At 38.6% G+C, this 14450-nt stretch overlaps 1 protein-coding gene across 1 annotated transcript in view; it reads left to right on the top strand.

Moving 5' to 3' along the window:
- Positions 1-14450, top strand: part of LOC307036334 (cadherin-23) — a 68961-nt gene that overhangs the window by 38967 nt on the left and 15544 nt on the right. The window contains exons 6-21 of the mRNA XM_079676560.1: positions 603-650; positions 730-819; positions 2007-2093; positions 2500-2607; positions 2694-2807; positions 4104-4197; positions 4280-4398; positions 5405-5578; positions 5665-5793; positions 6907-7062; positions 7964-8144; positions 9095-9228; positions 9413-10363; positions 11261-11386; positions 13381-13632; positions 14226-14324. Of these exons, the coding sequence (XP_079532686.1) occupies positions 603-650; positions 730-819; positions 2007-2093; positions 2500-2607; positions 2694-2807; positions 4104-4197; positions 4280-4398; positions 5405-5578; positions 5665-5793; positions 6907-7062; positions 7964-8144; positions 9095-9228; positions 9413-10363; positions 11261-11386; positions 13381-13632; positions 14226-14324 (2862 nt within the window). The remainder of the gene's footprint in view (positions 1-602; positions 651-729; positions 820-2006; positions 2094-2499; positions 2608-2693; positions 2808-4103; positions 4198-4279; positions 4399-5404; positions 5579-5664; positions 5794-6906; positions 7063-7963; positions 8145-9094; positions 9229-9412; positions 10364-11260; positions 11387-13380; positions 13633-14225; positions 14325-14450) is intronic.

Below are 14450 nucleotides of genomic sequence, written 5' to 3'. Positions count from 1 at the left end.
ACCAACCAAGGTAACCCCCCCCCCCACCTTATCACCTGAATCTCCTCCTAGAGCACCATTGTGTTCTTTGTAACCAAATATCTCTCAGAGGGGCGTGGGGAGGGGCTCCTTATTTTCATCTAAAGTAACAGACAGAGAATCAGCACTTTGGAAACAGGGCTGAAACAGAGGGGATTATGGGATGCTGCAATGATCTGTTTGGTGTTTCAGCCAATCAGAGACAGGCTCTGGATATATCTGAGACCTGATATATCGATGAAACACAGTATAATAGGGGACCTTTAAATGGAAACCAGTATTATTCATTTGATCTATTCCAGAGAGATTTCATGGAAGTGATCAGGGACATAATCTAACTTTCTGTACACTCAGCTGATTCTAATATTCAGCAGCTTCAATAATTGTATATCTTTCAAAGTTAAAGACTCTTTCGTGCAACATTTTCCATTTGTGTTTTTAATTTTCTTTTCTGAGCTTGAGTGGAGGAATAACATTTTTACATTTCAGCTATATAGATACTCAAATTCTATTTAACACATTTTAAAACTCACTTCTGTTCTGAGTCCTGAAAGTCATCTCAACACTTTGTTCATGTCTTCCAGAGTGACTCCACTTTGTATTATTCTGTCATGTGTGACGGCCCTGTTAAGGTAAGTAACGTTTAAAAATCATAGCATTCAGTAGCTTCACAGAACAAAATACTTAAAATAATATACTTTACCTTTGCAGTACAACAACTCGCGCACAGTGAAAATCAATGACATCAATGACCACAGTCCGGTTTTTGAACAGAAGACCTACACCACTGACGTCTCTGAGGTAAGTCGCTGAAATCTACAAGCAGTTGACAGGCTGCCCAAAGTACTGTATTTAAATCATTCAAATTAGTTTAAAGAGATACAAATAGTAACAAAAACTGTGTTCAGGCTAAAATGACTCATAGGAACAGCAGCTTAAAGCTTTGTGCAATAGAGTGGTGCAGTGACAAGTCCTAAAACCCGGAAGTGAGTTAGCATTTTACCACTTCCTGTTCCCTCGTCTCAGAGCCAATGGGATCTCTCCATAGAAGTTTGGAAAATAGCTGGAAATAAGGTCTGTGGTTGAGACACATTTAAGAGACGGGTAACGTTTTGTTCTACGACATTAAACACATCAGCAGTGACCCCACTGGTGATTTCTGAAGAGTTTACGTTTACGAACACGTAAACACTCCTCTAAGTTTGTTTTTCCCCCTGTTCTGCTTGAAAGCAAGTACCTGCCTCCTGCAGACTGTTAAAACAAAAGCTTCAACTTGTACAATTTAGAATCTGTATTTTTGAATATCGATCTTAAATTGGCGTCACGTTGAAGCAGCGACCCTGCTGTCGTTCGTTTATAGCATAACGTTAGCATTTTGCTTCTGGCGATTACATTTACGATTAGAAAATTAGAAAAGTAGGGTAGACATGTGGATATTATCCCGCTGAACAAAACGTGATCCGTCTCCTAAATGTGTTTCAACCACAGACCTTATTTCGAGCTATTTTCAAAAATCCTATGGAGAAATCCCGTTGGCTCTGAGACGAGGGAACCCATGCACAGATTACTTCCGGGTAAATACGTCATCCCTGCACCACTCTATACCACCGCTCATGTGCAATATGAACTCACGTGCAATTTACGTTTCATATTTCTTGCTTTGAATTTATTTACAATTTTAAACATTACCAGCTACTTCAATATTTTTCCTATGGTGACTTTTTTAGAAAGAAATCCTGCTACTTAGTTTTACCATGGTGTTCTTATCTGTTATTTGTTATTCTTGTATTGTGTTCTTCTTATTAATGTGTGCCTAGTTTTTTATATAATATGTGAGTCTATTCTTTTTACTTTAATCTGCATTACCTTTGCTGTTATAATGTCGTACATTTCCCCGTTGCGGGACAAATATCTGACTGATTCTGATGCTTGATGATGATGTTTGTTTATTTTATCTGTGCCTCATTTCAGTCTTTTCTCTTTTTTAGATTAACGACGTGGACAGCGTGGTTATCCAAGTTACGGCTAAAGATGGAGACAGCACTACAGCAAACAACTTAGTGACATACTCCTATGTAATAATAATATAATCATTATCATGATAAACTCATATTTTAATTATTTTATTTACACATGTAACAAGATTAGAGTAGCTTAAGAATTGTTTTAATCACAATCAGATATTCGCAGTTTTGAATTATTTTTGATGCACTGAGAGCAGATGTATGAAGATGTTTTTTAAATATTTGGTTTGTACGATTCTAACATGAACTCCTAACGGTTCAAAACATGTATTTGGTAATTTTGTCAAAGTGTGACTGCCTTTCATTTAACTCACAAACAGTGATGGATTCTTACGACAAAAAGTGACCAGACCGCCAACATTATGATGCTTATTTTATTGTCTTGAATGTTTAAGTCTCAAAATCACGTGTCATGATGTGTAACAAAAATCTGTGAATGTTGTTTTCTTTTTATAAGGCACCAACCTCAGAAGACTTTAGTTTGTTGAGCTCAGGGGCTTTTATTTTGAAGAGACGTTTAAACTACAATTTAGTCCAGAAATACAACTTCCTTGTGACGGCCAGGGTAAGTGAACATATTTGCAACTTTAAACAGAATTATTTAAAAAGCCAAGGGGACATGAGTAGCTGACTGTTCTGTGTTCTCTGCAGGATAACTGGGGTCTAAATGACACGGCCACTGTGACGATTAACGTAGTGGACTTTGATAACTTTAATCCCTCCTTCATCTACAACGTGTACCAGGCCTTCATTCAAGAGAATCAGGTGAGTCTGTTAAAGAGGCCCTTTTGTGCTTTTTGGGTTTCCCCTTTCCTGTAGCCTGTTGTTGTGTGTATAGGTTTTTGTGCATGTAAATTGCCTGCAAAGGTTAAAATCCAAGAGTTCCCTCCAGAGGCAGTTTGTCACAGCAGGGGTGTCTCAATTTCTCAATTGAAACTCAATTTCATCACGGGCTACATCAGCATTATGGTTGCACTCAAAGGGCCGGTTGTTACTTTAAGACTATATAAAAATACATAAATATTTAATATATATAAAATGATGTATTATATTACATTATTGCCTCTGCATTGGATTATTATCAGATAGGGTAATAACTTCATAATTAACTACATCTGAAAGAAGAAGTCAAGGGAAAATAATTGCAAGTCTCGTCCGTGAGAATGTCACAAAATGATTTTAAAAGAAAAGCCAAATTATAAAAATTAAAAAAAGTCAAAAAAAGTGACATTTTGAAAAAAAAAGAACAATTCAGAGAAAAAGGCACATTCTAAGAAAAAGGCATATTTTGAAGAAAAAATTGTCAAATTCTGAGAAAAAGGCATATTTTGAAGAAAAAACACCCAAATTCTGAGAAAAAAGGCATATCTGAGATGCATTGTGGGACATGTAGTTTATGGGCAACGTGCTTCTGTAAAGCGGCACATAACCGTATAATAAACATATTGTATTCTTTGCAAGCACTTGTGAGGCCACAGAAAATGAAGTCACAGGCCGGATTTGGCCCCCGGGCCTTGAGTTTGACCTCCCTGTCACAAAATACCAATATGGACTTGAAAATGAGCATAATGTGTACCCTTTAACCTATACAATATAATGCAAAACAACATACCTTATGCACTTGATTATTGACCTGTTATGGGAGCTGAAGTTGAACCTTTTAGAGCTGAACATTGAAAAGTAATTTTAAAAAATGAATATAAAATATATAGTATAATATAATTGAAACACATCCTAACCACAATATAGATCACAGCCAAAATGATTTGAAAATTAAAAAGCAAGTAATGTCCTCTTTGATGCGTACGGGTTGAACCCAAAACATGTCTCTCTTTGCAATGCCAGCCAACAATAAATGCTAAAATAATATACAGTCAATGGTGATGAGTTTGTTGCTGTATTTCTAAGATAATGTTGGTAGATTAAAGTGTACATTTAACATCTCTGCTCATTAAATAATTATATTTGTAGTGTTTTCTTTCATTGTCTGCTGAATGTTGCTGTTGAATTTGATTTGCATTATATATTTTATTAAAACCCCTTTCATATTACATATTTCAGCTTGGGCATTTCCGGACCATTGAGCCGGCGGCGATAAAAGCTGAGGACGGAGACAAAGGGATAATGATTCCTTTAACTTACAGCATCAGTGCAGGTAAACGACAAGAACAAAATAACTGCTCAGACTTTTTTGAGACTGAAGTACCAAATATTTAACATTGTGATTGTTTGTTTAGTGTCTCCAGGCAAGTATCAGAGTAACTTCAACATCGACTCCAGCAGTGGGGTTGTGTCTGTGACGACTGCTTTAGACAGAGAGGAAATGGACGTCAGTGTGATCGACATCAGCATCAAGGTACTGAAACCTATCTTTGGTCCTTCATGGAGGACACTGTAACAAGAACATCTAATCCAAGTCATGTAGCACTTTTAAATGAAATTCAAATACAAATTTCAAATGTTGTTGTCACCATTCTGCATCCAAATAATATTGTGGAGTTCCTCAAGGTTCAGTTTTAGGTCCCTTTGGTTTTTCTATTTGCAAAATATATCTCTGAAACTTTAACGTTTGGTCTCTCACGGAGGATGATGTGAGAATTGAACATAAACATACGACATTTGCTGCTTGTTTCTTCTAAGTTGCATCGATGCTTACATACAGAAGTTGAGTATCCAATATATGATATGGGTCAAAGGCTGGTAACATCTGTGGAATTTGTTCCTGTTTCTTTGTAATTTGCAGCAACAAGAGCTCAGTAGCAACATAACTAAATAGCTAAAACAAGCAGCTAGCTAATTGGCTTAAAGACAATATTACAGCTAACTGAAACACACACAAACATGCAACATTATACATATATGAACATTTGCAAATCTACACGTTTACATGTTCTACTGTATCTGCACACTGATAATATTATGTATTTTGTGTCATTGTGTCATGACACAAAATGTGTCATTTGTAGCATTCTCTGCATTTCATTCATTCATTTGTATTAGCAAGTAGAGAACTGTGTTACACATAATGAGTTACGAGAATAACTCTGCTTCAGTGAACTTTTGTAAGCTATTGTCGGTATTGTGGGTTCACAAAAATGTTACATACCCAATTTTTTATGTAAATGTACATGCTTGCAAAGAATATCTTTAAAATGGAGACAATTTTGATGAATGCTAATGACTCTTACCCATCCTTACATTTAAAAATATCATGTCAAATCAGACACACGTGTAAAAGAATGCAGTCACAGCAATTCAACACATGGCTTTCATCTGGATTTCAACAGATCACAGTTCATGTGCAGAATACAGAATACAAAACTTCCTAATTAATGTTTATCTGTAATATTGTCTCTCTGCAGGCGGCCCAGACAGACGACATTTTGAAGACGGCTGCCGCTTTGGTGACCGTCAGTGTCGAGGATGTGAATGATAATCTTCCAGAGTTTGACAAGCCCAACTACGCCGTAACTCTTCTGGAAAACTCTCCTCTGGATGCTGTTCTGTTCAAACCCATCGTCACCGACCTGGACGAGGTGGATTTTTAAAAATACTATATATCTTTGTGAAATTCTCAATAATTCGTCATTAAGTAATTTATTCAATGATGCTCTTTCCACAGGGAGGATTTGTGGGAACTTTGCGGATCGTTCCAGATTCTGCTCCTTTCTCTGTCGGTGCTGATGGGACGGTCAGAGTGAAGAACTCCACAGTTCTGGACCGAGAGACCACTGAAAGATTCACATTTCAGGTAAATAATCTTTACCATTAGCTCCAAACTATCAGGTTCCTATCAAAGACATACTTTTCTTTTTTTTAAAGTTCATAAATATTAGGGATTTCTTTACTTTTAACCATTGACATACCAGTTTTGATGAAAAATACTACGGTTGTGTCTTTTTTTAAAACAAAATATGTTTGTAAAAACTAAATGACTGCCAGAATAATATTCAATTTGTGCTCTAGTGAGTATTTGGGCCAGCAGGACAGCGTATGTGGGATTGAGTAAAAGTAAACAATTTTGTGCGCTTGTCCATGGTTCAATATCACAGAGGAGGGATCGCTCTGCCAGGCCGTAACATAGGTGTGTATACATAAAATAAAAGATAATCTAGTACGATATAGACTAAATGTGAAGGTATATTAAATAAAAGAGACTGTGAGGCTCATTGATGTCCTTCTAATAGCAGTTTGACAATTATTATTGTCTTAGTTGATACATTTATTGATTGTTTTAATCTAAAACAAAACCCTTAAATATCACAATACTTGCTCTTTTTGAACTATTTAAAAATGGTGGTAAACAAACAGTGCTGCTTTGTGATTGGCTCCCACAAAATGCCACTAGCTACAGTAGTACGTGTGGGGGAAACTTCTGAAGCAATTGGAAACAGGACTCAGAGAGACACGAGGAGAGCTGGAGCTTTGATGGCAAACACTGAGGGTTTATTTGGAGCTTCAGCCGGAGAACTCACAACCTTCCTCTGGTAGGAGGTTTTAACTAGTTTGCTTAGGGTAATCAACATTCTTCATTAGTTAGACTAAACAGCTGAGGAAACTGAATCAACTTTAGTTGTTGGTTATGGCCCGGGGTCATCTACACCCCTAGAAGGATGTGTTCCAGGTGTCCCACAACAATAACTATCTCTGACCGAGAGTTGCCCGATCACAAACTGGTAACAACAACAAAATGCTAGGGCAGCCCCTCCTTATGGGAGTTAACGGCTGTCCAAGGCTGGGCATTTCCGTGAGAGGGCGAAGGAGCACATGCAGGGCAAATTATTCCCCTACAGTATGGAAAACAGACAGGGCTGCATCTGTTTACATTCTGTGCTTTACTTTGCTTTTCTTTTGTTATTTACAGATTGAAGCGAGAGAGGCGAATCCCCCCCACAATAATGTAATGGTGCAAGTCATTGTGACTCTTCTGGACGAGAACGACAACAGTCCTGTGTTCACCAGTAACACTTACGAGGGAAAGGTGTATGCAAATCAAACAGAGGGAATGTCGCTGGTCCAGGTGAGTGATTACACAGTTATGAGTCTGGTTAACATTTTAGGTAATGTTTCATCTACCATTCAGATATTGTTTTCCAGTGTTGAGCATTTGACGAGCTACCATGTCCATCCCCTTAACTTATAATAGCAACTGTCTTGTTTTTATGCATTTAAAGATAGTTCTCATGGCTCATTTTGACATAATTGACAAATATCAATCTCACGTTTGTTAAATGGCAAGCTTAAACGGTTATATATGATACTCTGATTGAAATATTGTAAATAACATTAAAAAAGAGTTACGTTTCAATTAAGAAATACATAAAATTACAAATTGAAAATCATATTTGAAGGTTGTTCACCAGAAAACAATATGGAGTTCCTCAGGGTTCAATTTGAGGCCCCTTTCTTTTTCCATTTGCCATACAGAAAACAATATGGAGTTCCTCAGGGTTCAATTTGAGGCCCCTTTCTTTTTCCATTTGCCATACATTTGATGGTTATATCTGCATTTCACGGCAAAAATATTCTATAACTAACCCTGACTTTTTACAACTTAATGTCATAAAGTGTAACATTGGTCGTTTTTAACCTGGCCCCTAATTTCCCATGTTTTTTATCAACAATTTTTTTAATTAAGCGAAGAACCAGCAGCTGAAAATTGGACTGCGATGTTATAATTTAGAGTATAAAACACCAATGTAAACCTTTATTAAGTCATGTCATTACCAAATGTTCCACAATGTTAATTGATTAGTCTAATAGTCTTCTTTTTGGTTAGTTATTACATTATTGTTAACTATGAAATTGTTATAGTTTTAAGCTTGAAGCTTTTTTGTGTTGACATTTCTTTCTGTTGATATTTGTTGCTCTGTCATTCCCAGTTGACTCTCAGAGGCTAATTGGTATTATTTATCTCAAAGGTTAAGGCAGAAGATCTAGATGCCGACAAGAACGGGCAGATCAAATACTCGATTGAATTTGGGAACGACGACGGCTACTTCTCAATCGATGAAAACAGTGGAAACATCGCGCTGGCTAAAACCATTCCCCTGAAGGAAAACGTGCTTTTGGAGTTCCCCCTCTTCATAACAGCCAGAGATGGTACAACTGAGCAATATCTCTCTGAATATCCAGCACTTTCACCCTTTCTGATTGTGATGATTTAGCCTGTTAGGGTTAAAGAGATAATCGGAACAAAATCACAACTTTTGAAGCTACAAGTACGATTTCTTTGTATTTGTGTTGCTCAAAGCATTAATCCTACTTTGAACATCAATGTCCTTCAAATTAGTTTCTGTTGTTTTCCTAAAATGATCCCTGTGGTCTGAATCTTTCAATGACTCATTTTAATTACTCTACTGTATCTTCTTGGACTTTGGCCGTATAAAAGTCCTGGTGATCATATAATATATCTATCACAACTTAGACACATGGGTGATCTCAGTCACATACTGTACCTTGATTTACTACCCTACGCAGTTGCATCTTTCAAAAAGGCTTTATTTACTTTATTGTACTTTCCCATTTACTTAGGCTTCACATCAAATTCCAAGCTAACGTATGAAGACACGTACCACAAATTATTTATTGGGATTTGAAGGTTAGTTCGTCACTGCAATTTCACACAGCAGCATTTCAAAGTACTTAACAGAGTTATTAGGAGGCGTGTGGCGCAGTGGACTAGTGCGTAGGTGTTTGGATCAGGGGAGAAAGGTTCAAACCCCACTGCAGTCAGCATGTCGTTGTGTCCCTGAGACACTTCACCCCAAATTGCTCCTGTGGGGATTGTCCACAGTATTGAGTATGTAAGTCGCTTTGGATAAAAGCTTCTAACAGGTAACATGTAATGTAATATTAAACACATAGACATAAAAATCCTCAAATAAGATATGATAAAATAAGTGCTTAAACCTCACTGGTTGCTGCATAGCTGAGCCCCGCCTGGAAAGCTTTTATCCTGTGGATGAATCCGAGGGAACTACGTCCAACTTTTTTTTTTTACGCCACACTCAATATTATGAGTCTGATCATCTTCCCCACTTGTCTTATAGGCGGCAAGATATCCCGCTCCTCCTCAGCTGGGGTGAACATTCGTGCTCCTGGTGACTCGAAACCTCAGTTTTTACAAAAACTGTACCGTGGCACCGTAGAAGAAGAGCAGGAGCCAGGAGTTGTTATTCTTACGGTAAGTTGTTAATATCGAGAAATTCTCTCTGGAGGGAACACAGGGATTTTAGCCTTTGCAGACCATTTGCATTCACAAAAACCTATATAACACACTACAGGAAAGGGAAACCTCCAAAGGTAGTGCCTCTTTAAAGAAGTTAGTGACAAATCATTTTTCCTGTTCTTCCTGTTTGTGTGCTCAGGTTAACTTCCTCGCACTATCTGCTGAGCACCCTCCGACTCTCACGGTTGTCACAGATCCCGATAAATTCACCATCTCCAACAGTGGTGAATTCTCCACTAAAGTGAAGCTAGACTACGACGAGGCTCCACACAACTACACTGTGAGGATCTCCATCTCTGACGGATCCCACAGCGACAGTGCCGTGGTGGAAGTTCAAGTCACAGACGTCAATGATAACGGTCCTGTTTTCACCTCGAGTTCTGTCACAAAATCAGTCCCAGAGGACGCGGAGCTAGGGTCCAACGTTACTGTTGTTCCGGCTACAGACAAAGACAGCGGCTTTAATAAGGAGATCAGATACTCCCTGAGAGGAGGAGAGGGGCGGTTCTCTGTGGACGCTGTTTCTGGCATGGTGAGTGTTGCTGCTTCACTTGACAGGGAGACTAAGGCTAAGTACGAGCTGCTGGTGGTGGCTGAAGATCAGGGTCGTCCAGTCCGCTCCGCCTCAGCCTCCCTGCTGATTCAAGTCACCGACGTCAACGATCACATCCCTAAGTTCTCAGAGTCTGAGTATCAAGCTGAAGTCCTGGAGACAGAGTCAGCGGGTTCAATCCTGCTAAGCGTATCAGCGTCAGACCCTGATGAAGGAGCAAATGGAAGAGTTACTTACAGTGTATTCCAGCAGAGTCCTTCGTCAGATACTCCTGTGTTTGAGTTGGACTCTTCCTCTGGGACTCTGCGTCTGCTCCAACCTCTGGACTACAGCCGCGTGAAGGAGTACAGGCTGTTGGTTCAGGCTTCTGATGGCGGGACTCCCTCTCTGGTAGGGAACGGCTCTGTGGTGCTGAAGGTGAAGGACGTGAACAACAACGCTCCTGAGTTCAGTAAGGAAAGATACGATGTGACCGTCTTTGAGAACCTGGCTGGGGGTTCGTCCATCCTGAGCCTGGAGGTCACTGACAGAGATGAGGTGAGTCAAAAAAATACAGACTGTGCTTCTTAACAATGAGTACAGTTACAGGTCATGTTTTACCTTAGCTTCTGACTTCAACACTTGAATGAATTAAATACAAAATAAAAAGCTGAAGCCTCTGCTAATAATGAAATTGTATTACCATTTTTTCTGAAAGGGAATTTGGCAATAATAATGAAACAACAGTATGTAATGTAAAAAATGAAGAAATCACTTTAAATGTATGCTACTTTGGGAAAGATTGGAGACAATGCTAACGTCAGAGCGCTACATGCACTGCAAACAAGTTTAGTTTGAGGTGATCTTGGGAAAAAAATACAATGATCTGTATTTGTATATTCCAAGGCACTCCCTTTAAAACAATTTGTTGTATGCCTTGTGACACTGACAAACAAGAATGTGCCTTTAAAAACATGAATCCACAGCACTATAATACAATACTTCGCAGGGTGTCATCAATCTTAGCTCTTGTCTTGTCTCCTATTTGCACAATGACATGCTCGCCTTAAATATGAAGAATTAACCTCTAATTTTCAAATTTGTTTCCAAAGCATTCGTCTCATATTCTTTTCAGCTTCCTTCGATCTGGGTGCATGGAAATAATCAAGTTAAATACACAACTCCAAATAACGGATTTGTAGTTTGTCTGATCTGCTTGGTGAAAGAGACCCAGTTATATTTGTATTTTCAGTCGCAGTTTCTTTATCTTGAAGCTTTAACCACTTAACAGTTTGGACCTCAGCACTTCTGCTTCACACTGACGTCATTTATAAAGACTATCCCTGTCTTTTTTTCGATTATTCTGCATGTTACTTCAGATAAGAACCAGTGCTTGCGATTACCTTTGACTATGAAGTCAGCGCAGTTATTCAACACACGTATCTTCTTCTTCAGGGCGGATTCTCTGACGGTTACTTCATCTACAACAACGATACCTTCAACATCAACAATCAAGGTGTGGTCTCCCTGAGGAAGGACGTCACTTTGGACAGAGAGACAAAGGACAGCTACATTTTACAGGTACAAAAACAAAACAAATATAAATACTGTGGGGGAAACTTCTGAAGCAATAGGAGTCAGGACTCAGAGACACGAGGAGAGCTGGAGCTTTGATGGCAAACACTGACGGTTTATTTGGAGCTTCGGCCGGAGACCTCACAAGACAGGTGGTGGGTCTGACCACACAGTTGGGATGGTACCACAACAAATAAAGCATTGCCTGATACATATACATTTTTTGTTGCATATCTTGGTATTGATTGTGTTAACAAAAATAGTTTACAACACTATGGAGATATTTTGATTTCCTAAACTCCAATTAAGATGAACATTTCATTAATAATGGAAAGAAAGTCTCCCAAAATAAATATCTACATTAGACAGTATAAGAAGTAGAACATATAGCAAATCATTTCACAAGGTAAAAATATGTTGGGACTTTCAGTCTCATTGTATCCTAACAGTTTGCTCCCTGTTTTCTTCACAATTACTTTCATTAAGATTTGGAAAATATTTGTGAATGTAACTTTAACCTATTTCTCATAATAATATCTTAACAATTCACACAATATATTTGCAGTGTATTCACAGCCCTGCACAATAAGACAGGAAAAATAAAAAAATATCTACAATAAATAATAATTATATATCATTTTAAATAAATACATTTTAAATAAATAACTAAACTTTTTTACACAGCGTGTTATAGTTTTTATTTTATTTGTAATGGATAAAAAATATCAGGGAAGAGAGTTTTTCTCAGCTGACTTCAGGTCGGCTGTGGCTCAGGAGGAAGATGGTCCTATACTAGGGATGTCCCGATCACCTTTTTTTGCTCCCGATCCGATTCCGATCATTTGATTTTGATAATTTGCCGATACCGATTTTTCCCGATCCGATCTTTATGCAATGCATTAAGAGAAAAAAAAGAAAAAAAGCATTCAAGTTGTCCCTTAAGGTTATTATTTTATTTAAATAGGATATTCTATCCAACATGGATATAGCTTCTTTCTTTCACAGCAGCATTGATCAGTTCAGTAGTGCAGCATTGGATCAAAACAAAATAAAGCTTATCAGTACTCGTTAGCTTACTGCTACAATTAGACACTGCGCCCACTCTGTTGCCAGATTTGAGAGAAATAAGCAACCAGGTCTATGAAAACAAGCCCCAAAGAAGCAACACATACATGATGTTCTGTAATTTGAAATCAAAACTAAGGCCTCAGGATGACTTTAAGACTTGAACATGGTCATTTTTGTTTTGTAACATTGAACACAAAATTTAAAAAAAGTATTTAAAAAAAAAAAAAAATCCCGATCCCCGATTTTTTTTCTCCCGATTCCGATCTTTTGAAAATCACGTGATCGGCTCCGATCCCCGATCACGTGATCGGATCGGGACATCTCTATCCTATACCATAAAAAATATACTGGTTTAATTCCCAGCCCCTTCTGTCAATGTCATGAATGTCTGTCATGGGCAAAACGTAACCCCAAATTGGCCAACAGATTCAAAGCTTTATTGTCATGTGCACATTAGGTACAGTGTAGATATGGAAATGAAAAACGTAGGTCACAGGCTCCTCCAACCGTGCAACATATATATAGGACATGGAACAATTAAAACAGATGCAAATACAGAACAGTGTGTGAGTGTGTATGCATTTGGGTTTCCCCGAGCAGGTGACACCTTGTATGACAGCCCTTGCCTCTGTGTGAATGGGTGAATGCTGACTTGTAAATGTAGAAGGGTTGCAGAGAGCGTGAAAGCGCTATATAGATACCATCACCTAGTTTCCGTTCAACATTACCATCACTTCAGTCAAATGCTTTTATCACATGGCGATACTTATTTTGATGTATAATGGTGTATAATGTTTTTATGCTATGACGTTTGTATTTAGTTTTTGTCTTTGCTTTTCTGTCTCAGCCCTTTGAGGCATTTCTTGTGATTTGGGGCTGTAATACATTTTGATTTGGTTTGATTTACCCTGATGTCCTGTGTGTGTTTCCAGGTGGTGGCAGTGGATCATCTGGTTGACGGGTTCAGTTCCACGGCTCAGCTCAACATCTCCGTCCTCGACTACAACGACAACGCCCCGCAGTTCCCGGTCATCCCCGACCCCCTGCAGGTCCTGGAGGGCGACTACTCCGAGAAAAACCCTAGAGAAATCCTCATGATCGTGCCCACAGACGCCGACCTCGGCCCCAACGGAGAAGTCACCCTCTCCCTCAACTCCCCTCACCCACTCTTCAGATTCAGAGAGGTGAGGCCATGAGAGAGAGGATTGTGGAAATATTGTTGTGTCAGCAGCGCTCAGGTCCTAACATCATGTGTGGTGTTGCACAGAGGTGGGAGAAGTACTCAGATCTTGTACCTGAGTAAAAGTAGAAGTACCAGAGTGTAGGAATACTCTGTCACAGTAAAAGTCCTGCATTCAAAATGTTCCTCAAGTAAAAGTAGAAAAAAAAAGTATTAGAAGTATAGAAAAGTATTATCATCAAAATATATTGAAAGTAGCGACAGTAAAAGTAGTCATTGTGCAGATTGGTCCATTTCAGAATAATAGATATGATATGTTTTATAATGATTGATCATTAAAGTGTTCTCAAAGCTGGTAAAGGTGCAGCTAGTTTGAATGACTTTGTATACTGCAGGGTAGCTTGTGGATTTACTCCAGGTGGAACTAAAGTCTGATTTAACACTTGATTATATTTCACATCATTCATCCAGATCTGTAAAGTAACTAAAGGTATTAAATACATGTAGTGGAGTAGAAATACACAGTAGCATAACATTTTACTGAAGTACAGTACTTGAGTAAATGTACTTAGTAACTTCCCTCTTCTGTTGTTTCAGGACGGGATGCTGCTGGCAGTCGGACCTCTGGATCGGGAGAGCAAGGAAACATATGAGCTGGTGGTGAAGGCCTCAGATAACGGCAGCCCACAGAGAGAGGTAGGAGACGAAGGAGAGAGAACATTTCATTTCATTTGTTTTCTGACAGCACTGCACAAGGAAAACTAATTCTTTGAAGAAATGAATGTTCTTCTGCCTCCTCCTGTGCTTCTCATGGCATTTGCA

This window comes from Notothenia rossii (genome assembly GCF_949606895.1).
Source record: "Notothenia rossii genome assembly, chromosome: 1".
NCBI classification, from domain to species: domain Eukaryota; kingdom Metazoa; phylum Chordata; class Actinopteri; order Perciformes; family Nototheniidae; genus Notothenia; species Notothenia rossii.
Note: the sequence above shows the minus strand (reverse complement) of the source record. Positions and strands in the feature narration are given on the sequence as shown.